Genomic DNA, 25456 nt, shown 5'->3' on the forward strand with positions numbered 1-25456 from the left:
TTTTTATTGTTCTTTACTAGTGTAAAAAAGATTGTGCACAAGATGACAAACAATGTTTTTGAGCCACACAGTTTAACCCATTTTCAAAGTTGAGACTTTTGCACGTACATCCTGGTCCTTCTGCACATTTAAGAGAGGAAGACAAATGGCCAGATTTGGATATAACTACAAGTGAAACTCGAACCCCATTAAACCCTTGAAAGTTCTGACATATACGTTCAAAAGCATTAAACCCATCAACTGTCTATCCAATACCTCACTGCACTGTGCAAAAAGCAAACTCATTTATCTGACATCATCACTATCTTACATATCCTGGAGGCAAACAGTCCTTGAGACAAAGGTGTATTGGAGAAAGAAGTCATGCAAAGTTTGGTTGAGAGTACCTGTATTTGGCTTTGGCTTTCTTTCACAGACAATGCCCAGAGCATGCTCCAACATGGAGAAACCTGGCAGGGCCTTAAAGTCTCCTCCTCAACACACATAAATGACTGTTTTCAGAAACAGCAATCAAATTGTCATCCTTAAATGAATCTCAATATAGAGAATGCACAGGTTTCCAAAAAAAATAAAAAGGCAAGAAATCAGAAAAATATATACTTAAGAGGCCCCTAAATACTAAGGGGTCAACTAATGTTGACTGTATCATTATACTTTTAATCTATCGCAATATCCAAATAATGGCCATTGCATTATCAACTGGTATTTATAATAAGAATTTTCACGAACTTGAGGTGATTATTCCTTTACCTCAGTGAGATGACCTGGAACTCTTTAACACACTGAAGAGTGAGCACCATCTGTTTTCAATCTGTTTAGATAGAAACAGTTTTTATATTCTGAAAATGAATTCTATACTGGTTTATAGACAAACTCAACATTTAATAGGTTAGTTAGAAGCTTCTTGAGGAATCCAATTTTCCTTATTTATCTTTAAATAATTTTGATCAGGACTTCATATATACTTACACCAAGTCCTCTTCTAACTTCAGCTGGTTTATCACTATGTTCTACATTCAAACTCGTGAATTACGCTTTACAATGGACTCCATTAAAAAAAACGCTAAATTAGAAAGCAATATCTAGGTCAGTGGTTCTCAAACTGTACATAATAACTAGTGAAATGATTAAAAATGCAAATCCCTGGGCCACACGATCAGAGATTGATTCCATAACCATGGAAAGAGGTCTTTATTCTACATCTTCAATAAACACCCAATTGCATCTGATTCTGTATAACACTTTGAAAGCTGCTCATGTGGTTTAAAAAAAAAAAAGGACTCACAATTTCTACACCAAAAAGGTTCTCAGTGCATATGGCAGTTTCTGATACAGTCAGAAACTGGTGGTCAAAATTTTTGTGCTTTACAAATCCTGAAAACTATACGATGAATAAGAAACCCTGTCCTATTTTTTTTTCAATATTCAAATTCCTCTTACACCATAATGGTTAGATATGAGTATTAGAATTGCAACATTCAGTATCCCAGAGTTGAAACTTAAGAGTAAATAATTTCTAAATTAATTTACCCTTGTCTTAGTTTAGGAGGCTATATAGTTTCTTGAAAGCCAATTTCAAAAAAACAAAATAGAAGACAGCCTGTACTAAGACCTCTTAACCTAAGAGAAGGAGGCTTAGAACAGGAAACGAGAGATTAAACAATAATGTCAGGTAAATCATTTCCTAGACTTCCGGTGATTCTTGGCAGCAAAAGGCTGTGCTTTGGGGGAAAAAAAAAAAAAATCAGCCATAAAGTGACTAATTAATCAAGTGACTTATTACAAGTAAGAAAACCCAATATTTGTCAAGATGGGCTTTTAGCAGCTTGCTGTGTGTTTGCGTCCAAAAGATAACCGCAAACACTGACTTTTTTGCCATACTGCATCTTTTCCCAGTGTAAAATTTAACAGTTTTCTGGATAATCTGATTAAATAAATACAACAGGGCCTCTCAAGTTGGCCAGCTTGTGCTTGAATTATTAGGCCAGTACAGGATGAAATTTCATGATACCCAGTGCCTGAACCAAAACAAGTTATGTTTTCCATGTCTTTTCTAACATAAGGAACTTGGTATCACAGTGATAAACTTAAGAGTCTAAAACCAAAGAGACTAGAAAAAACAGAGCCATGATCTGCTAAGTCAAGAAAACATTTTTGCTTCAATTATAAGCATTGATCTGTGTATACTGCATGCCTGACACACAGAGGACAGTCAATAAATATTTGTTGAAATGAACTAATTTCTCTGGTCTTGAATTAGCCTTATGACATTCATTCTTAATATTGTATATAAAGAAAAAGTCTAATGGTTCATCTTTTAGGGAAGTCTCCTGAATGAATAAGACGTTTTTTTTTTAAACCTGCAAGGCTAGTCTGCAAATCAGTAAAACAACAGGAGCCAAAAATGAGCCCTCATATGATTAATACTATTAAGTGAGTCAGGTGCTCAGCTATTTCTCTCCTGATGGCTAGAGTTATCTCTGAAAATCACCAAATCTCCACTCGACTTTAAAGCAGCAACCATAAGATAATCTCATAGATAAGTGAAACAATTTCACTGAAATGCTATCCTTGACATAAACTGGTTTCTTTTTTACTTCAAAAAACAAAAGAAAAGGTAAAATAAGACAATCCAGCTCAGTTTAATTTCAAACGTTAATATATTTTCTATTTTATATTGAACATATGCATCTGTAACCCCTCATTTGCAGCAACTATCCCATCCTCATAAAAGGGGCAAAATTTGTAAGATGCCTCTTAAAATAAATATTCTTCTTTATAAAATAATAAAACTTCAAATAAATATTCTTTACACTAAACAATATGTTGAAAAAATTAGAAAATAAAGGTAGAATTTTACTGTAACTGTACAATATACATGAAGTCCAAAGGGAAATCAGAGTCTTACAATAAAGGCTTTCTGTAAGGCAAAATACAATCTAAAAACATACTGATTGATTCACATTCTTCCGAATGTACAACATATTAGTATAATATTTTGTGACTGTGCCATATAGTATGGCACAACTTGTTTTTCACAGTTGCAAATATTATTGTATATACAAAAATATAGCACATTATCTCTGGAGAAAACAATGGGGAAAAAAAGTCATTTGCTAATTTACAAATTTTGCAAGTACTATTCACAAACAAAAACTTTGCCTAGGAGTGTCTGTTGCTTTAGCTTATGCAACATGTAGGTTGCCAAGATCTGCATCACATACTCTGAGCTCCATTAGCTGAATTCTAACACGCGTATCAGTTAAAATGGCACACGGACAAAAAGCATTTCACTGCAAACAGCAAAGGATATCCCAACCCTCTATCAACAGTGCCAAGATTTCTAACTGTTTAGTTGGTTGCATATGTGTGTGTTAGAAAAAAAAAAGGGGGGGGGGATCCTTATCACAGCAATATTCCTGATTAATGATGCTATGTTGGTTTTTCAAAGTTCCTGGGAGGGACAGTGGGAACTTTGCAGCAGACTGTGTTTGAATTTTTACAACGGCATCCAGGCCTGTTCACCCGGTCGTAACACCCCTGGCACAATTTAAGGCAACCCTTGGCTGGAAGGTAACACCATAAACAAGGCAAAAAGAGCGACATGACGCCCATGGCCGACCACCGTGTACAACAGTGAGACTGGCTGCAGGAACATGGGTTGTCAGCGCAGTTATCCTCGTCATCATTAGAACAGTGATAGAAGAGGCCTTTCACACAGCACACACAGGTCCCGTAGTCGATCACGTTCTGGGCCGAGCAAAGGCACTGCTCGTGGCAGATCCAGTCCGATGGCAGAGGCCTTGGGTAGGTGCACTCCTTACATTTGCACTTGCCGCAGTCCTCACACCTGTAGGCGTGCAGCCCCAAATCCTCCTTGCTCAGCGGCTTAAGCTCACCTGGCTGGAGCTCTGATTTGGGCTGCACCCGGATTATCCCATCAGCAACAGGCCCCGAGGAGAAGGATGATCCCAAGAGCCTCTGTTCAGAGGAAATGCTGCTGGTACTTGTCCTCGTACTGCTGCGAGACCCCGAGCTGACTGTGCTGATGGACCTGGACAGAGTGACCCTCGCAGAAGCGTGCGCCTGTGAGTGCTGGGGCCTGGGGGGCTGGCGGTGCTCAGGCAGACCGTGGAGTCTCTCGTGTTTGTGCTGAGCGGAGGGGCGAGGTGCAGGCTTGAGCCCAGGTCTGGGGACCACAGTAGGTCCCTCTGTGTACTCATTGGTGTTTCGGATGGCTCTGATCTGATCCAGAGACAGCACGTGTACCTGCTGGGCGAGGGCGTCTCTGGGGTCGGGCTCCCCACGCTGTCTGCCACCGTCACGGGGTGACTGCAGCAAGGGCTGCGATCCACTGCCACTCTGAGCTCTGGCCTCCATCAGGTCTTGGAAGTGTGCTCACCCCAGCAGGCTTAGAACACATCTGAATTCCTGCGGAAACCAAGAGGAAGGAGACGGTTTACACTCCAGGATACTTCCCACTCTCCACCCCTTTGAGTTAACTCTTCACTCCCCACTTCCCCTAGAGAAACAGGCTTCGAAGCGGAGTTGCTGAGGAGGGTATTCGGACAGCCATCTGATCCACGCCTGTATCAAAAAGTAAAAATTATGGCTGTGTATCAACAATTCTTTAATCCCGTGATGTGTGGTGACACCAAGCTGGTTTTTGTTTCAATTGCGAAAGTAACAATTCCTTACTCAAATAAGCATAAAATCTGCAAGGTTCAGGTTCCATGTAAAACACTGTGGGAAAGTAGTGTTGGAATATAACATTGATACTGACATTTTCAAAAGTTGAATACCTTTTCAGATTCTGAAACAGGTTTAAACTTATCATGATCATTTTTGCCTTAAACATCAATAAATACAGCCTAGAAATACTTGAAGTCTGCTTTTACATCAAATACCTTGAACTATTCTGTAACTTTATAAAACCCCATAAGATGACTCTGACATGCAAAAAAGTAAATATCCCCCCCCCCAAGGAATAGTTATACCTTTTATACAACAATCATGCATTATCATTAACTATACAGTAGCACAAAGTTATAGAATTAAAAACACACCAATTCAAATCCTGTCAGGTGCCAGGACTAGAATAAAGCAAACTTACACCACGAGCAACTAAAAGACAGGAACTTATTTTTAACTTCCCAATAACTTGAGAATCACATATTGTACAGCCCGAGAGCCTAGGAGAACATTTTAAATTCTGCCAAAATCTTAACTACTTTGCCCATTCCCAAAAACCTAATAATTGAGAACATAAACTGATTGGCGGTAACAGGAAGTGTTTTAAAAATTCAAGTGTCACATCTCAAATCTATCATCCTGACAAGTAGCCGCTTAAATTGCCACCTCTCTGTAAAATTTCAAAACTACCACCCCCTTTGCCAACCAAGTCTACAATGACTAAAAACGCGCAAAAGTGGACCTTCATCCAGTCTGGCTTTTTAGAAAAGAGACACAGGCAGGTGACACACGCCTTCCAATTCGGGAAAAGGCAGAGTTGGAGACCGGATCTCAGTTCCAACAGAAAGGCTAGACGAGATCGCGCTGCTCTTTGCTTTCACTCCGTTTATCGGCTCTATCTGCGCCCCGACACGGTCCCCAGCAGGTGGGACACACAGTCGGAGCCCCGAGGGACTTTTTTCCGGAGGACTGACGCAGCCCAGAAGCCAAGCTGGCCCCCCTGCGCACAATTCCGAGACGGACAGACAGGCGGGGGGCGCGGGCGCCTCGGAACGGGACGTGCCCTGAAACGCTAGAGCGCGCTTCCCCCTCTCTTCCTTCCCAGATAGAATCTCCCCCACCCCAGAGAACTGCCTCCCATCTCCAAGAGGGAGCCACTCCACCCTTAGGCGGAGGTCACATCGCTCATCGCAGCACGTTCCGGCCAAGGCCCTCGAACACGGGGCACTGGTTTTCAGCCCCGACGCCGCGACGAAGAAAGCCCTGCCTTAGACATAGAGCCGGGACACTTCGAGGTCTAGCCCATGTACACCCGGCGACTCCACCCTGCGCTGACCGAAGGGGCATTGCCTGCAATCTGCAAACGCCTATATATTAAATATATCTATATATGTACATGTATATATTTCTTAAAATCAAATAAAAAATGCTTTTAAAAGAAAGAACATTTTCCAGGGTCCCACGCCGGGCGTGCAAGACCCAGATCCCTAAACTGGAAACTTTCCGCGCAGATTTGCTTGCAGTGCAAAGTAGCATCTTTGCGGGGAAGGAGGTTTACTAGAATGATTTCTGCTTATCCCTGGCCTCCTTCGCAGCACCCCTCCTTCCCCCGCTCCCTCGCCCCCGCCCCCCCCCGCCCCCCGCTTTGAAAGCGCTTTGAAACCCCCATTAAGGACAGTGTGTGATCAGACTAAGGATTAGGGGGAAAAGACTTCAGCACAAGCAAGGGTGGGGCAAACCGACACAGAAACCGCTTTGTAAAAACGCACAAGATTCCGAATTAAGAAACAGAAGCAGCAACAAAAAAGTGGATCAGCCCATCAAAGGAAAAGGGGGGGGGAACAAACCCTAGTCCCTTTTGCCACCTATTTTCAGGTAATGGAAAACGATCGCGACCGCTTGATGACTTTCTTCCTGTGCTGGGTCGGCCCAATCTTCCAAAAATAAAAAAAAGCATGACCCAAGCCGACCACGGCGAACGGAAAAAAGAGAAAGCTGCACTTCCGAACCGCAGAGACGCGGCGCCAGGCAGGGCGACGCTCCTACCCGGCTCCGTGCTCGCCTGTGTTCACACCGAGCAGAGGCGGGGGCTCCCTCCACCCAGCACCCTGCCCCTTTTTTTCATCCGCGAGGTCTAGCTGCCCCCGCGAGGCGAGCGACCCACGCTCCCTCGGTAACCCCGGCGCCCCTGCCTCGGGACAGCCTCTCTCAGGACGTGCCTTCCCCGGAGAGGAACAGGTTAGCAATGCGGGCGCCTGCAACGGCGACCTGGAAAACACAAAGTGTTTTCTCCCGCTCTCAGAGCCCAATTCGCGGCCAGTGCACCGCCGGGACCCGACTCGCCGCGAGCCGTCCGCCACCCCAACCCCCCAGAGCGCGGGCGCGTGGGGTCGGGGACACTGCACCCGGCGCGCACTGCAGCCCCCGCCGAGACAGACCGAGCCCAAGGCGAGGCACACCCGCGGGCAGCTCCCGGGTACCCCACGGAAAACCTGCGGGGTTAGAGAAAGGGAGGCCGGAGGAGAGACGGACCCCACTCCCGGTCCGGCTGCACCTACTCCATGTTGCCCACAACACGCCGGCCACGGAGCCAGGAGGGGAAGAGCCAGCCAAACGCGCCTCACCGTGATCGCGGCTTTGCACCAACCCCTCTCCGTTGGATTCTCTTCTTCCTGCGATGTGCAAATAAATCCAGCCCCGATGCAAACTTTTCCCCCTCTTGCTTCTAAACTCTGCTTCAGTCTAACTTCCGAGCAATCGGCTGGACGAGAAAAGGAGAGGAAAATCCGGAGCCAAGTCCCCAGGCGATGAACACTCTGGAGTTCGGGGCAGGAGGCGACCCCCTTTCTAAAAGCGCACGCGGAGTATTTCCTCTTTTTTCTCAATGAACTGGAGGCCAAAGCGCCAACGGCGAGTCTCCTTTCTTGGCAGATGAGCGAATGAGAAAAGAAAACGGCCTTACAGAGAACCTAAAGCCAGATGGCCAAGTCGTGCGGCCGCGGCCGCGTCCGAGCGGAGGCGACGCGGGGGCGCGGGGCAGCAGGGCTGCGGGCCGGGCGGGCGCGGGGGCCTGGGCGCTGCGCGCTCCGCCGGCCCCTCTCCTCCGCTCGCGCTGCGGCGCGCAGCTCTCGGCGGTGCAGACTGGGCGTTGTGGAGGCGCGGCGGCGAGGCCGAGGCGGGGGCGGTGGGTGCGAAGGAGGAGGAGAAGGAGGAGGAGGAGGAGGAGGAGGGTCTGGGGCCCGGACGGGGGGGCTCGCCGTTGGCTTGCGCCCTCGCCTTTCCGGAGGAGGCAGGGAGCTCTGCGGCGGCCGCGGCAGCAGTAAATGGCGTCATGTGGATCCGAGGCGGAACAGAGCAGTTGTTGTCCCAGAGGATATATCGCATCCGGTCCCAGCTCATTGGCTCCGCGGGGCTACATTCACTCACACTCCAGCGCCCGCCAGCGCTCCGAGCCGCAGGAGGCATTCAAAAGGGCAACTGCGCCGCCCCGCGCGTCCCTAGGCTGGTCCTGCCGGCCGGGCGCCGTCACGCGGGGTGCCCGCGGGGCCGGGCTGGGCACGGCGGGGTCAGTTTATCTAGTTTCAAGGAAACACTGACCTTAAGGTTTCCCCAGGGGCCATGAGGAAGAGCCTTAGCTCGGCTGGCTTAGGGAACTTTCTCCCCGCCACTAGGAAAAGGGAATGAACATTTCAAACTAATCCGGGCCAGGCAGTGTTAGCATTAAAAACAAGTTGCAGGTTTTGAGACTTTATTCGGAATCCATTGCAAGCCAACTTCTCTCCTTTTCTGTTCCCCCTCGAGGGGGCGACGGGGAGAGAAGGAGGGGGAGGGGAAGGGGAGCGGGAAGTGAGGTGGGAGGGCTATTGGTTTATTCTTTGTCTACTGGATTAACCCGATTATACACCAGGCACCAGCACAAACCGCCACTCCCACCTCAGAGCTGCGTACGAGAGGAACGGAATGCAGATTCGAGTTTCAAGTACCTTCTTCTCTTGCCGGGATTTGCTTTTGACTGTGTTGATATGTAGTTTTTCGGTTTAATATTAGATTTTATTTTTAAAGGGGCAGTTAGCTACAGATGGAGGCTTTCTGAAGATCTTTCTTACTGTTTTGTTTGACGCAACAGCGGAAGGAAACTACAATACAGGCCTTCTTAAAATTAGTTAATTCAGTCATACACACATAAACGATTACTAAGGGCGACATCACGGGCTTCTGAAATGGGAGGGGGCACGCTGTTTCACTGCAGATGTCCTCCTCCACTCTTTTTAACCAAAAGAGTCACCCTTCATTTCCGACTATCCTTGTCACGTAGAACATTTCCCAAGAAGATCCTATTGTCCATTTTGAAGGTGGTCTGTTTTCCCACTTAAAAAAAATACGTATACATATATAAAGATAGAAAATGGGGACCCCCTGGTGGCGCAGTGGTTGAGAGTCCGCCTGCCGAGGCAGGGAACACGGGTTCGTGCCCCGGTCCGGGAAGATACCACATGCCGCGGAGCGGCTGGGCCCGTGAGCCATGGCCGCTGAGCCTGCGCGTCCGGAGCCTGTGCTCCGCAATGGGAGAGGCCACAACAGCGAGAGGCCCGCGTACCGCAAAAAACAAAACCAAAAAACATACATATGCACTGCTCTAACTGCCGTTCATTTACTAAGAAACGTGCTTGCATGTGGGAGCACCGGTGGGAAATTAACACCCCTCCCAACACACTCCTAATATTGGATTCTAATGATTTACAGAATGGTTTTACTTTACAGAGAAGTACGGTCAAAACTCCCGAAGAGCACCTGCGATCTCGCCGTGCTGGGGTTAGAGTTCTTGAAACAGTGCTAGGAAAACGTGGTGCTAGATTTCCCGGGTCCGGCTCCAGCCCACATCCATTCACAGCTACCCTGGCACTCGTTGCCTTCTCCCGAGCTCACGTCCTGGAACGTCCCCGGACCGTTCCCGGCCGCGCTGCGCTCTCGCCCTGCCTTCTCCATGTTTCTCTAGGGCTCTCCTCGCCCGAGGTTTGGACCCAGAGGTGGCAGGGGAAGTGGCATGCGTTATTTCCGGGCGCTGGCCTACGTCCCCCCCACCCCTCGGGTGAGGGTGCACCGGGCTACGTCCGCCTGCTCCACGGCGTCCCCGGGCCTGAGGACAAGGGACGACTTGCCTCCCCCCCGCCCCGCCCCAGCTCTGGCCGCTCGCCTGACGCCCGAGTCCTTTGAGCCTCCGGGTGAAGTCAAGCGCCGCTGCGCTCACGGCCCGTCGGGCCACCAGGGGGCGCCCGCCCGCCCCCGCCGGCCCGGCGTGGGGCTGAGGCTGCTTTCTTTCTCGGGACTCAACGAAGGCAGGCGGAGGTGCCTAACAAAATGGACCTTGGACCGACTGGTTCACAATGAATAAAAAGACATTTATTATGTAAGTGCAACAGCAAGTGGCTTTCCCTACCCTCTTCTCGGACACATTCCTTTTTTTTTTTTTTTTTTTTTTTTGCGGTACGCGGGCCTCTCACTGCCGCGGCCTCTCCCGTTGCGGAGCACAGGCTCCGGACGCGCAGGCTCAGCGGCCACGGCTCACGGGCCCAGCCGCTCCGCGGCATGTGGTATCTTCCCGGACCGGGGCACGAACCCGTGTCCCCTGCATCGGCAGGTGGACGCTCAACCACTCCGCCACCAGGGAAGCCCCGACACATTCCTTTTGAATGTGAGATGAGGTACCAGGTGCAGAAGAACCCCGGCTTTTACCGAGGGGACGGACTTGGGGGCCAAAGCCAGGGTGTGTAAGGCTGGTGGGAACGCGCTGCCTGAATATGGCCAAGTCTCCGGCAGAACAGGTGAAACAAACGCCTTCTGTTTGCTTCCTCAAACCCCTGCACCCGATGGCTGCTTCTTAGGAGACACTTGTGCCCAGACTGTGCTCCCAGCGCTGCAGGAACTCTGTGAAAACACGTTGTTCTGGTTCAAAGTATAAAATGGAATTTAAATTAGAAGCCTCCGGCAGCTGAGAGTACCTTCCATTTTTACTGAATCAATAGAGAAGAATCTAGGAATTTATACTTAATCTTTCATGAGCTAGAAGGAATCCCATGTAATCTAGCTCTTCCTTCTTCCCCAGCAGCCTCCTGTTTGCAAGCTGGGAAAACATTTAACCTATAACTTAAGCACAAGGTAAAAACGAGTTATCTGTTGGAGTCTTTCGAATTTACTCCTTACTATTTAATTTATTATTTATTATTACTACCTTTCAGAAGCAGTGTATAAAGCACTATATTGTGCCTCCAAAGTTTACTTAGTTGTCGTCCCAGAGAGGAATTATGCTTCTAGGTATGCGCGTGCATGCACACACAATGAAGTGTTTGGTGCAGCTGTTGTAATGTGTCCCAAAATTGATTCTCCTGTTACATGCCAAAATTATAACTGGCGTTAATTTTGGAAGATACTTTAAAATTGTGAAAGGATGTTATGTAAAACTTCACAATGAAGCCCATTTTCAAACGTGCTGTGGAGGGTTCTAGAGAGGCACCCCTGATGTTTGAACACGTGTTCCTGTTCCCTGATGTTGAAAAATGTCCAATCCTTGGAAACGCCTGCTACACCAGTACTCACCTCTAAGTTCTCTGGAGGGACCAGGTAACATGCCCTCTTAGTCTGAGCCACTGAACAGGACTGTGTGTTGTCATACTTTTGGGAGCTCATCTCTGCCTTCATTTAACTTTCTGTCTTCATTTCTTTGGATTTACTTCATTTTATAACTAAAATTACCCTCAGTTATTTTTTTCAAATGAGGCAGTGTATAAGCAGACGTGAATTTTGCCTCCCCCAGTCTTTGGTAGACACTGTAGACATGCTTCTTTACCAGTAGGTCTGTTGGCCAAGTTAAGTCATATTTTCAAGGTTGCACGTAATCATCTAAGCTTCTGATTTATGTCTTAGTAATGGGAGAATGTAGTTTTAAACAACTCTAGTTCCAGTTTCTTTGTGAGATTGACCAAACCACTTGGGCTTACTGGGTTCAGGCCCAGGTTTGATAACCAGAGAGACGTCTTGCAGTGATATGATGCGTTTTTGAGACAAAGAAGAATATTGATTATTTGGTTATTTTATTTTATTTTATTTTTAGTTTTATAACCAAGGTGAGTTATATATGTATTCGTATTTAAAGATGGCCCAGAATACAACAGCGTATACTGCTTCCACGAGTAACAATTTAGTATCCCAGTTGCCTTAGTAAACAATTTATGCATGGACTTTTCTGGGAGGGACCTTCCTAAGTTAAAGAACCGGCTTTGCAATAATGACCTTTTGATTTGACAGCCAGGACTGTAGTCATTTTACTTTTTTGAATTGCTTTGAATCTCAAAATTCTAAAGCTGCTACCTTTTGTAGGGAACTGGGAGTGGCTGCGATTGGAATTCAAAATAGGACACTTGAGTTCTTATCTACATCCCTAGGAGGACTGGGGACAGCTTATCTCTGCATCTGACCTTCTTTGGTGATGTCCTTTTATCCTTAACTGAACTGGGGGAAAGATCTGGAGTTATCTCTGGGTAAGAGAAGTGGTTTGATGAGTTGATCTTAAAGTGGAGGCTCTGGTTGGTTGGGTCTCTTTTCAGAGATCTTATATTCAACCTGAATCCACCTGGTGGTTTCTACTGGTTAATCAGTCTTCCTGCTGGCTCCATGTACTTTATTACTACAATTTATGCAAAGTCAGAAGTGGACTGAATTTCTGTGACAAGGCAAAAATTCTCTGCAGTCCAACATGACTTTTCTCATTATATTTCCAATATATTTATCCCTTGACCTTACAGTCAAGCTTCTTTCTTTGTAGGACTGACGTGTGCAGAGAAAGTCTAATCAGTGAGACCACAGCATTGTTGCTTTGCCTGTCCCCAGATAGCCCTAGGTTTATTAGTTTTATTCTGTTTGTTTTTAACATTTGATCCCTTTATTTTGGAATCTTTTTAACCCAGATGCTAAAGTGAAAATCATAAATTGAAATGAGTATTTGGATATTACTGGCCAAGCTTAGAGGCAGTAGGAAGATTTTAGCCTCTGAATAAATAGGAAGTTTGGGTTTTTATACTTCCCATTATGTGGACATGTGATCAAAAGGGCATAGGAAGTTCATCCCGTTCTCTAAGGAAGATTTAGTCAAACAGATTCCACACCAGCCATTCTTATAATCCAGATGCTATAAAATCCAGGCTGCCAGCCAGCCCTGAATTAATAATCTCCGTTAACAGGTCAGGTCTAAAAATGTTCAATATGGTAAATGGAATATGGGTGCATGCAGATTCAATTTGTTCTTCCTGTCCTGTTCCTTTGGACAGGAAGTATTTTGAAGTTTCCGTGAATTGTGAATCATTTGAGAATATTGTGGTGTTATATAAACCAGCTTTTCTATACAAACTGTGTATTGGGTGTGACTCTTCGAAAGGCTAAACTGCTCCAAGGATCTGAGGGAGTCCGTGTCAGGACTGCCTTGGACTTAGTGGGCTGGAACTGAAATAGAAAGGTTCTTCACCATCTTATTCTTAAAAAAAAAAAATCACTCTAAACGTTATCCACTTAATAAGTGCTTTCCAATAAATGAATGAAATTAATGAATGTAGTTAAAATAAGTAAATTTTTTTGCCTTAATTTTCTTTCATCCTTTTTTTTATAAATTTATTTATTTATTTTCGACTGTGTTGGGTCTTCATTGTTGCGTGCGGGCTTTCTCTAGTTGCAGCGAGCGGGGGCTATTCTTCATTTTGGTGCATGGGCTTCTCACTGCGGTGGCTTCTTTTGTTGCGGAGCACAGACTCTAGGCATGTGGACTTCAGTAGTTGTGTCACTGGGGTCAGTAGTTGTGGCTTGTGGGCTCTAGAAAGCAGGCTCAGTAGTTGTGGCGCACGGGCTTAGTTGCTCCACAGCATGTGGGATCTTCCTGGACCAGGGCTCGAACCCGTGTTCCCTGCATTGGCAGGCGGATTCTTAATCACTGCGCCACCAGGGAAGTCCCTTGCCTTAATTTTCTTAAAGCAAATAAAGAGTTTTTGTATTTTTTAATGGCAGAACTTGAGTCGTTCCATTAACCTGGAAATTACTACTGTGTTTTGTGTAATTATTAGGAAGTGACTGAAATAAGTTTGTTCAGACCATGATTTTTAACCCCTGAAATAGTAAATATTATAAAGTTTAAAAAGAAATCTTAAAAAAGATCTTTATGGAAATTTTATGTGTTTGGAAGAAAATCTGTAGGGAACATCTACTCTCAAACTATATAATAAAGAAGTTAACAAAAAGGCTGATCATGGGGGGGCTAAAGAATAGGTAAAAGAAAACTCATGAATTTTTTACTGAAAAAAGTGCATTTGGCAAAAGTCTAAGTATATTAATAATTAAAATTAAGTACTAATCTGTAGTTTCAAATTAAGAAGTTAGCACTTTGCTAACCTTCGACAATGCATTTTTAAAATAGCTTCAAGAAAGCCACCAAATAGTGAACCAATTTTGCCTTTCACGTTCTATGTGAAAGTCCCCTTGCAATTTTGAGAAATATTCTTCACACCCTGTTTACAGTACAGCAACATACTTGCATTATACCCTAAAAGATGTTAAAATCATGCATGGGCAAAATTAGATCTAAGAATTTTTTTTTTTAGCAGTCATTCCTAAAAAAAAAAATGATACTGAAGGTTAAACTGTTAAATGTCATAATAGGTTCCAGAGACGTTGAGAGTTTAAGAAATCTGGAATTAGGTTCAGGCTAAGTCATTTGGGGCCAATCTGATCGGGATGCCCTGATACTCAAACCCGCTCTCCCGGCTTTTCATTATTCCTGGGTTAAAGATTCAAGTCCTTAACCCAACTTCCTGGCCCTACAGTCCAGCCCCTTTTCCTTCCCAGCCTCCTGTTACTGCACACCCCCTGCTTGCTGCCTTGCTGCTGTGACTATTACCTCTGTATATGCAATCTCCCCTTTCACTTTTCTGGCCTTTTGCTGTGTTAACTTCTACTTATCTTTCAAATCTCTGTTGTCTTTTTCTCAGGAAACCTTTTTTCTGACCCTTTGACTGGGTCAAACCTCCCTTGTTCCTCTCCTGACCTTCTCTGCGGCAAACATACATATAATTGAGTGATCATTTATTAACTGTCTCCTTTGCTGTATTCTAAGCTCCATGAGAGCTGGAATCCAAATCCGGTGTTGCCTGCCATTTTACCCCCAGCACTGAAGGATCTGGCATATATAAGTAACTCAAACATTTTAAAGTAAGATGAATGAATGAATGAGTCAGGCAATTAACCTTAGTGCCCAGCTGTAAAAGAGTTGCTGTTAGGATTGGATGATATGAAGTATCTATGAAGGCTAGCATATGGGAAGCTCTCAGTAAGTAGCAGTGATAATTTCAGTTAAATTGGGCTTGGTAGTTTATTTGGTAAATGAATATGGTAAATGAATATTTAAATATGGTTTTGCCTCCATATTTTCAAAAAGTTTTAAAATTACATAGTAAGCATAATTTGATTTATGTATCTTATTTTTTTGTGCTTATGTAGGGATAAAAATAGAGATTTAGAACACGTGTTGACTGTTATTAGCTATATTCAACTATTAACAGCATTTCAAAGAAACCTTAACCTTACAGTGATTTTTGTTTTCATGTACCTTCTCAAAGTAGGTAGAGAACTTTAGGGAAGATGGGACTTATTTAGCTGATGTGGTTGTTTCTGACTGGAATGTCTCCTCATTGAATTTACTTGTTCAGGAAATCTAGAGGCTTGAGAAATACGAGTTCCTTCTTATTTGAGAGTGGCTTTGACATTTGGGCTCTTACCAACACTGAATTTTTAAGTGTATATTTTGGGGATGGAGCCCTGTGTCTGAAATGGTGTTAAAGCTCTATCCCCTGTTAGGAAGAAGATACACATTCACTTACATTAAATGGTGTGTGGCAGAGGTATTTGTTGTACACTGGAAGGCTAGGATGGTCCATTGTTCTAAATTCTTCAGGTTATTATGATCCTGTGAAGGTGAATGTGCAATGACTCAGAATAATAATATTTAGAGTCTTGAACTATATAACAAATCCTATTCTCCAGCATTCTGGGGAAACACATGTCAACCACTCTTTCTTATTGAATATCCATATAGTGTGGCCTTCTGGGGGCAGAATTCCTCTCTTCATGGCCTTGGCCTGGGAGCCACTGGTTCTATCACTTTGCTCAGGGGTTTGAGATGAGAACTAGCTAGTTTCTGGCTGCAAGGGGCAGACAGTCTAAATGGCAGGTGAGACAAATAGCCATGAAAATACTGGAAAGCCATTCAAGGGCATCTACTAAGTCAGTTTTCAACTGGCTGCTATTGGTGCTTGAGGGTTTGTTGGCTCAGCAGAGTTAAGGAGGATCCCAAAGGAGGCAGCCTCTGAGCAGGGCAGTGGGCCAGTTGTTAGCTGTCTTTGGGCCTCAGTGTACAGGTCTATCGTTCTCCCATTTTGGCAGTACATTTTGAGTGGTTTATTAAGGAGCTAAAACTCTCTGAATATATACCTAGAGTGTGGGTGAAAAAAGAGCTTTATGTCTCTAGTACTGTAACTTTATAACGGAATTCAGATAAGATAGTTCTAGGGCTTCCCTGGCGGCGCAGTGGTTGAGAGTCCGCCTGCCGATGCAGGGGACACGGGTTCGTGCCCCGGTCAGGGAAGATCCCACACGCCGCGGAGCGGCTGCGCCCGTGAGCCATGGCCGCTGAGCCTGCGTGTCCGGAGCCTGTGCTCCGCAACGGGAGAGGCCACAACAGCGAGAGTCCCGAGTACCGCAAAAAAAAAAAAAAAAAAAAAAAAGATAGTTCTAGACAGAAGCTGAAATATTTGAATTTTCCTAAAGAATTCTCTAAGTATATTCAAGACATCATAGGAACAATTTCAACCTCAGGGAGGGAGGGAGGGAGGGCCAGGGTTTGTGGCAACAGACAAATGATTTTCTTCCCATTATTTGGCATCCTTTTCTCATGAACTTTACACAACTGTTAAAATAATTTGCTTTTATGCCTTACCTTTAAAAATACTTTTCAAGTTATTAGTGGGTCATGATACTTCTGAAACCTAAGATAATACCAAATGTCCTGGCCCCATGGTGCCTAAGAGGCAAAGGGCATCTTCCATTAGCATTACAGTTCAGCAGGCATATAAATCAAATCATCCATGACAGGGAGGGATTTAACATGCTTTCAGTAAGACAGTAGAGATTTTACCAAATGGACTGTTACCCTACTTATTGAGATATTTAGGTTATTCAGAGTATTTTTTTTTAGAAAAACTCTATCACGTCCTAAAGATGACCCACATTCTAATTTGATCTCCACAAAGGTTTTTTAAAAAAATTAATTAATTAACTTATTTTTATTTTTGGCTGCATTGGGTCTTTGTTGCTGCACGCGGGCTTTCTGTAGTCGCGGTGAGCAGAGGCTTCTCTTCGTTGCGGTGTGCAGGCTTCTCATTGCGGTGACTTCTCTTGTTGTGGAGCATGGGCTGTAGGCGCGCAGGCTTCAGCATTTGTAGAGCACGGCTCGGCAGTTGTGGCTCGTGGGCTCTAGAGAGCAGACTCAGTAGTTGTGGCGCACAGGCTTAGTTGCTCCACGGCATGTGGGGATCTTCCCGGACCAGGGCTCAAACCTGTGTCCCCTGCACTGGCAGGCAGATTCTTAACCACTGCTCCATCAGAGAAGTCCTTCCATAAAGGTTTTTTAATGTACGATGTGTGTCTACACAGCCAAGTAGAATTATGAATTGAGCTTTTTCCAAGATCTAACATACCTCATTCAATTGGAAAGTTGTATTTTTTTTCAAATAGCAAGAGTTCTTGCTTTATTTTCTAGATCAATTGTTCTCAACCCTGGCCATACATTAGCATTACTTGGGAGATTTTTAAAAAATTAGATGACAAGATCCTTCACATAGAGTCCATTTTAGGTTGGTCTGAGATGAGGCCTTATATAAATTTCTCAGTCGCCCACTGCCTTAGTTTCTTCACCCATAAAGTGGGGATAAAATTATTTTCTATGTCCAAGCATCATCATGAGGGTTAAATGAATAATGCATGTGGAGTTTTAGAAGAAGTCTGACTTGTAATAACTCTTCTATAAACGAAAGTCATTATATTATTATAATGGAACCATAAGAGAGATTCATAGCTCACTGAGAACAAGAATAGAAAATGCAGTAGACACTAAACAGAGCATGGGTAGATGAAAATGGTAGAACAGGCTCATGCTTGCGTGCAAGAGCTGATTATGGGTATCTCTTCTCATCTCCACATTTAGTGACATTAGGTTTGAAAATCAGTCATGGTGAGTTTATTTACAACACATAAATCACCAAATGCTGAAATCAAGGGGTTTTGTTTGGTTTTATTTTGTTCTTCTTTTTTTTTTTTTGTATCCCAGAGATCCAGTTATTAACAATATCACCGCAAGAGAGGATTGAGGCAGCTGGCAGGGAGGTCTGGGGTGAAAAACATCATACACTTACTTCATGATTTAAATGGCCTGGGCTTGGACCAGGCCAGTCATGGCCATCTGTCATTCATGGACCTGGGGCCTACGTTTTGAATCAAGAATCACCAGAGTGTGACTGAACTCTCAATCAATCATTAGTTCTAAGTGTTGGGGCAAATTATTTAATCCTGCTCTCAAAAACTTAAGGATTTGAACTCATAGAAACAGAGAGTAGAATGGTGGTTGCCAGAGGCTGGTGGAAATGGGGAGAGGTTGGTCAAAGGGTATAAACTTTCAGTTATGGAATGAATAAGGATTCTGAGGATTTAATGTCCAGCATGGTGGCTATAGTTAATAATACTGTATTGTATACTTGAAATTTTCTAAGAGAGTAGACCTAAAGCATTCTCACATGCACACACAAAAAGCAACTATGTGAGGTGATAGATTGTTAATTAACTTGGTTGTGGAAATCATTTCATGGTATATAGGTGTATCAAATTATTATGCTGTACACTTTAAAATATATTACATTTTTAGTTGTCAACTGTACCTCAATAAAGCTGGAAAAGAAAAAGCAACTAGGGATTTGTGGGGATATAGCAGGGGCATAGGAAGCCACAAGATAAACCTGGTCCACCTAACTTTATTTAGATTCATGTACATTCTTAAAACCCAAGCCCAAAATGATGATGATGAGGAAATCCCCCTGAAGTCTACTTTTGGAATGGTTAGTTTTGGAATGCTCCAGGAGTGTGTTCGCATCATCCTTTGCCTTTGTTGGGTACCCAGGTGGAAACAGATGGAAAGTACTGGAGGGTCTCCACACCTCAGTCTCCTCACTGGTCAGAGCAGGATGGTTGCCAGACTGATATGAGATAATGGATTTTAACCACATAGGGATTGTAGTTGGTGCCTCAGTTTTCAAGAACGTTTGCTAGGTCAGTTTATGGCTTAGGAACTTAGAGCTAAGTAAGCATCCAGCCCAGAGTCTGAACTTTGACCTTGGACCTCAGTAGCCCTAGAACTCCCTCAGACCGCTAGTCCTAATACAGCAGTCTTCAACATTTTTGGCACCAGAGACCAGTTTCGTGGAAGATAAATTTTTCCACGGATGAGGGCGGGGTGCAGCGGATGGTTCAGGCAGTAATGCAGGCGATGGGGAGCAGTGGGGAGCAGCAGATGAAGCTTCGCTCACTTGTCCACCGCTCACTTCCCACTGTGTGGCACGGTTCCTAACAGGCTGAGGACTGGTATGGGTCCCGGCCCCGGGGTTGGGGACCCCAGTCCTAATAGACTCAATGGAGACTGAGCTAGAGTCCTACTACCTGACAATTTATTTTTGCTGATCTCTAAGTAAATCAGCATTTTTTATTCTTCACTTTAACCTTTATTTGACTTGCTTTAACAAAAGAGACATAGTAAGCATTTTCTAATAATGATTGAAACATTCTTCACTTATAGAATTACTTTGGTTTTACATTAGATTGAAATGTGCAACACTGTTATTTTGGATTATTTTCTATATCTAATGTATAAAATCATGCATTAAAAATTCAATATGAGGCTTCCCTGGTGGCGCAGTGGTTGAGAGTCCGCCTGCTGATGCAGGGGACATGGGTTTGTGCCCCGGTCCGGGAAGATCCCATGTGCCGTGGAGCGGCTGGGCCCGTGAGCCATGGCCGCTGAGCCTGCGCTTCCGGAGCCTGTGCTCCGCAACGGGAGAGGCCACAACAGTGAGAGGCCCACGTACCGCAAAAAAAAAAAAAAAAAAATTCAATATGATACTTTTAATTTCTTAATTTAAAAATCCAAACCACAATTGTATTATTTTAGCAAGAAAAAGAAAACTTATAATACTTAGCTATACAGTTAAGTTAGACCAGAAATTGATATTTGTACAATTTCTCCCCCTTGGAAGCAGCAGGTATATAACATTATTATATATTGTATTTATGCTGCATGCACAAAAAATTGACTAGAGACCCTGAAAGGAGGCAAGCTCTTTGGAACCCAGACTGGATTACTAAGCTGAGCACCCCTGCAAAACAAACTCTCTGTCTGAACATATGGAAGGTACCAAAAGAGAGTGAAAACCAGTTTTACTTTTTTTTTTAACTATTTTTTTAATTTTTGGAGGAGAACCATCAGTGGAAGAAAAGATCACTTCCTCTGTAGACATTATGGGTTTCGGATTCTGTAAACTCTGTCATGTAAGTTGACCCCAAAGCTAATGAAACCCTGTAAGACTTTCCCTGCCCTCCTTCCTGCTTCCATCTTTTTGATTGTCTCACCTTTGTCAACCTCGATTTGTACTTCTATACATGTGTGATCCTCCCGCCATTGTTTGGCTTTTTACCCAGGCACTTTTCAACTACATCTCTCCTTCCCTCGTTTGGCAGTCGGTTAGGCTTCTTCCTGCCTTGAATACCACATTCCAGAGTTATTCAAGCTCAGTCATTAGCACCCTGTCCCCCTAGTAAAATTATGAATGAAAAGCCTTGTTGTTCTTTACAAATAACTCAAGCTTCCTCAGTCAGTCAAATTCGAATGGAAGTGACTGCCGGACAAAGGGGTAGGATGACAGACAGTCCTCACAGCGAGTCATCAATGCCCACAGGAAGTTTTTTTAAGCAACAATCTAGGTAGAGAGGGTTGGGCACTCCCGGAGGACAAGCCTACAGAGGGGGGCTGGGGGGTGCTCTTTGTGTCCATTTGGATCTTAGGGCAAAACAAAAAAAGTCCGAGAAGACCAGAGATGACAATGTACAGAGGCAATTTTGCCCTTGCAAGAACTTAAGAATCCTTCCATGGAGACATCTACCTTGCAGTAATGCTGGTTGGAACTGACACACACAGACAAAAGTGAAGGCACTGACCATTTACTGGGCATTGAATGCTGAACCGTGCAGGAGTGGGTTACAGACTGGGAGCTGCACGACTCCCTGCTGGGAAGTTGCATTGTCCTGGGCCCCTTTTTCACAACAGGGGAAAAGGTAATTGACAGGCTGATTGTTTGGCCGGGACCCCCGCTGTTTTAAAATCCTGGAAGGCCCCAGTCACACGTTGTCAATAATAGCCATCGGAGGTGCGGAGTGAAGGACTGTTCAGGAAACAGTTTGAGCCCTTCAAGTGGACAGGCCTCAGTGACTTTTCTTGCACTCTGGCTGCCACAAGCAGCTCATTCAAAAATAACCTTCAAGTAATAAATCAAACTTGTTTCCTGAACTATACAAGGAACAGCTGGTTATTTTTCCTCCCTTTTTTTTTTTTTTTTTTTCAAAGACAAAAAAAAAAGATTTTTACTACAGGAAATCAAGCATGTCAAAATTTGGCAAAGCAATTTGGATGATTTAACAGCTAAACACTTCTCTTTTTAATGTTATGCTTTCATCGTCTTTTTTTATTTTGGCTTTTCATTTTTGCATTCTGTTTGCTGCCGTGAGTGTCCCTTATCTGTGCTTTCCTCCCTTTTGAAAGGAAAATGAGTTTAGTATCTTGTCCTTAGAATATCTTTAGTAATTTCTAATGTGTTGGTCAAGACGCTCAACTTATACAGCTAAAATTTGTTTTCTTCTACAGAGAGAGTTTGGATTTAGACCTATAGCTCCACATATCTGTTTCTCGTGGGATCCATATATTTTGGAGTTCTGATGACAAGGCAGTTTTGCTTCAGTCTGCTGATTTAGGAACCCCAAGCTAGTGCATATGTCTTAACTGAAGTAGTCTGCTATTTTAAGAAAGTACATTTTGAGCGTTTTTGGTCTTTTTGTGTCTCTCTTTGTGCCTGTTTTCGTGTTTTCTTTGTGTGTGTCTTTCCCTCCTTGAATACGTTTGCCCTTCAGATTTTGGAAAAATCTGCCAACCTCTGACTGACCTTAGCAATAATTAAGTATAAATATAAGTATAAATGATTAACATAAAACAATTCCCTTCTGTGATGATTACTGTTTATCTTTATTTTACAGATGCTTGATATTTCAAATAGAAATCCATTCCAAATGAAAATATTTTATGATCTATCATTGTGTACCATAAAGATTAGCTTTTCACAACTTGTGGACATTTAGAATTAAAAAAGAAATGTATTTGAGAATCTGTCAGATTTCAATGCACTAGGTCTATGTCAATCAATTTAAATTGATTATGTAAAACATCTATATTACAGGATATTTTTACTACTATTTAATAAATAAAGACAATTATAATTTAGCATTAAATGAGAAATTATAAATTATACTTTGGGATTTGGTCCTTCAATAAACTTATTTTTATTTATTTTGTTGAAGAGATTATTTGTAATAAAACACGTAATGAAAGGTATGTTTACAGGAAGATAATAATGAAATTCAATTTGTAGTAGACTTAGGTCATTGTAGGCTTCTTTTCTATTTCTATTCTTTTCTTTTTTCATTTATTTTCCTTGATATTTGCAATGAATGACAATGCCATAATAGCACAAATAAACCCATCTTTGTGCTACACGATTAAACTTACACACTTTGTGTGTATACAAATGTCTTGGCTGATACGAGTGTGAATTTAGCAGTGGGTGTGGTTTCCCTGTAAATGTTTCTTCCATATATGGCTGATATTCATACTGAACCTGTTTTGATGTAACATTTCTTTACTTTCAGCATTTAAGCTTCGAACATGTGATACGTGACTGGATGGAATTCCTGGAGAACTGTATTAACATGTTTCAAAGAGCTGAATCCTGAGGTTAGTACCATGTCAGAAAATTTGAGGATTTGCACAGTTATTTATATGTAGGGTTCATAAATGATTGTATAATATCGCTCGTAAGTGAATTAGAATATAAATATTATTTTTAAAATAATGTAAAATACTCAGTTCTGTACATGACTCATTTCTTATTAAGGCACAGCCTTTTGTCTCCCCCAGAGGTGCTCAGGAATTGATGAGTTAAGTGGACTTTGAACCTTCTGGTACCCTCCCGCAGCCTCACAACTCCTCCCCGTGGCCCTGTGGACTCTGGCCACGGTAGGGGCAGGTGAGATGGTGGGTGTAGACTGAAAGTGCTCTGTACAGACTTGTTTTCTGGCCTCCTGTTCAGCTGCCAGTCTCACAGCTTGCCCTGAGAATGGGCTTCCTGTGCTGTCATTTACACTCAGTATCACACTAAGCACTCTTTGTCACTCAGCTTTTGAGACAGAAGGGGGCGAGATAACACATCTAGACTGTTTGTGTTGACTTTGTGGATAAAGTCAAGGGCTGGAGTCAAGAACCCTAGGTCTTATCCTCATTTTGCAACTGCCTTTCCTGTGACATTGAGCCAGGCTTTGGACCTCCCCATTCCTCACTTTTTCCTCTTCTGTCAAATGAGTATGCAGTGTTCTCTTATTTTATCAGGAAGGTATGGTTGTTGAAAGATTTTCTAAATGCTTGAAGCCGCTAGCAAAAGGAAAAAGAAATCAGATACAATGACCTTTTCCTGCTTCTTGGGGAGAGATGGAAAGGAAACCACAGCTGGTTAATTACTCCTAGAAATAATTCATTCTCCAATCCTGTAGGTAGGGAAATTTCCCTCCTACTCACATCAGTTTTTTCCTCATCCTTTTCTTTTGCTCTTTTCCTCTCTCCCTCTCTCCCTCCCTCTCTCTTCCTGTCTCCCCCTGCACCTTCTTGTCTGTCTCTTTCTCCCTTTCCCTCTACGCCTGCAATGTTTCCTTCATAGCAATACGCTGTGAGATCAAGGTGCATAGAAATTAGCAAAGCTGAAGAATACCTCTAAAAGGCTTTGTCCGCTGTGGGTGAGCGGAGACACCAGGAACACAAGGAGGGCCTTCTGAGTTGACTGGGTGGGGAGTGACAGTAAGGGCTATGGAAGCTTTTACAAATATATGGGACTTCAGAGACAGTTACCAGCTGGCAAGCTGGGTCTCTGGGGCCTGGGACCACTTATTTAGAGGTTCTTTTTGTGAAGAGATGGGGGTTGGAAAAGAGTTGGAACGTAGAGTGAAATTCAGGGATTCTCTCAATGGGATAGATGGAGAGCCTCTTCTGGCCACAGCTGTGGCTACATCCTTTTCCTTTTTCACTAAATTATACAACTGAATAGAGTGTAGCTTTGAGTGGAGAGGGATTTCATCTCCTACTTCAATTTAGAGTGTATGAAATATCGTGAATTGTAAAGAGTGCATTTTAATACATTTCAGTTTTTTAAAAACCTTTCGCCATTGAGTTTTATTGCTGTTGTTTTATTTTGTGAAGACCTTGGTAATATAAATTACAAACCAGATATTAATTCACATAGTATTCCTCGTGGCATTTTAAGAAGGGTGTTGTATATTCTGGCTTGCTTATTTGATTTTCCAGATCCACAAATCCATTCATATGTGTTTAGATTTTTCATTCAAAAGGCAGCAGTATCATTTTGGTGGTATATGCTTTTGATCTTTTGTACATACATGGTTTTTATATGGCCTGACATTGTGTTTATTTGATATTTCTTATGGAATCCATTGTATATTCATGGATGTTTCATGCTATTTTTACCTATTGATAGGCTTTTTTAGTGTGACTTCCTCCATTAAAAAAAAAGCAAGTAAAAAACTACGACATGGGGGATATATATATATATAATATATGTATATAATATATATACATAAATATATAATATGTATTAAAATATAATTTATAAGTATGTATATTTTACTTGTTTTAATAAGAAGGATATGAAAAGATACATACCACTCTGTTTATAATACACAGGATCTGAAGGGGAGGCAGGAGCTTATTAACTTTTTAAACTTTTTTCCTGCTTTGTTTCACTTTGTACAACAAATATATATTACTTTCTTAATTAAAACATTAATAAAGAAAATGTTTCAGTACTGATTTAATATAAACACTGAAAGAGGAAATTTAGTAGTCATAGGTATAATTTGTATTTTACAAGGTTTTTACCAATCTTGGTAAAACATCTAAAACTCCGTAAAGAAAGGACAGTCCCTTTTGTTTTTAGAGCACACAATACAGAAGAGCAATGGTTGGCGCTCCCCTCTGCTGCTTTCCCTACAAGAATTAACGGGCCAACTTGGGAGGATGAAAAGATAACAATGAAAATTATGCTGAGTCTTTGATCTTTAAACACCGTTTCCACATACACATCTTATCCTTGATTGACAGCAAGTGTCAAAGCAGTTTGTGAAAACGGGTTCTCTCCTGACATTTAATAGTGATACTGAAGTTGGGCTAGATAATTATAACCCTTTCTAAAAGTGAATTTCTCCTTTTTCATATCATAAGCTAGGATGTAAAACACAACTATTC

The 25456-nt window shown here is 43.1% G+C and overlaps 1 protein-coding gene across 2 annotated transcripts; it reads right to left on the minus strand.

Annotated features, from left to right (window-relative positions):
* Positions 1-2641: 2641 nt before the first annotated feature.
* Positions 2642-8133, minus strand: SPRY2 (sprouty RTK signaling antagonist 2). 2 transcript variants are annotated; one of them, XM_059041900.2, is made up of 2 exons: positions 7317-8133; positions 2642-4431 (listed from the first exon to the last, which is right to left on the minus strand). In XM_059041900.2, the coding sequence occupies exon 2, from the start codon at positions 4378-4380 to the stop codon at positions 3433-3435; it is 948 nt and encodes a 315-aa protein (XP_058897883.1). In that variant the 5' UTR covers positions 4381-4431; positions 7317-8133; the 3' UTR covers positions 2642-3432. The 2 variants fall into 2 exon arrangements, with proteins under 2 accessions (XP_058897883.1, XP_066872316.1); XM_067016215.1 differs by lacking the exon at positions 7317-8133 and adding an exon at positions 5435-6250.
* Positions 8134-25456: the final 17323 nt, after the last annotated feature.

This window comes from Kogia breviceps, chromosome 16 (genome assembly GCF_026419965.1).
Source record: "Kogia breviceps isolate mKogBre1 chromosome 16, mKogBre1 haplotype 1, whole genome shotgun sequence".
NCBI lineage: Eukaryota > Metazoa > Chordata > Mammalia > Artiodactyla > Physeteridae > Kogia > Kogia breviceps.

Coding starts and splice junctions, on each gene's coding strand:
- SPRY2 (XM_059041900.2), bottom strand. CDS start 4,380: ATGGAGGCCAGAGCTCAGAGTGGCAGTGGATCGCAGCCCTTGCTGCAG.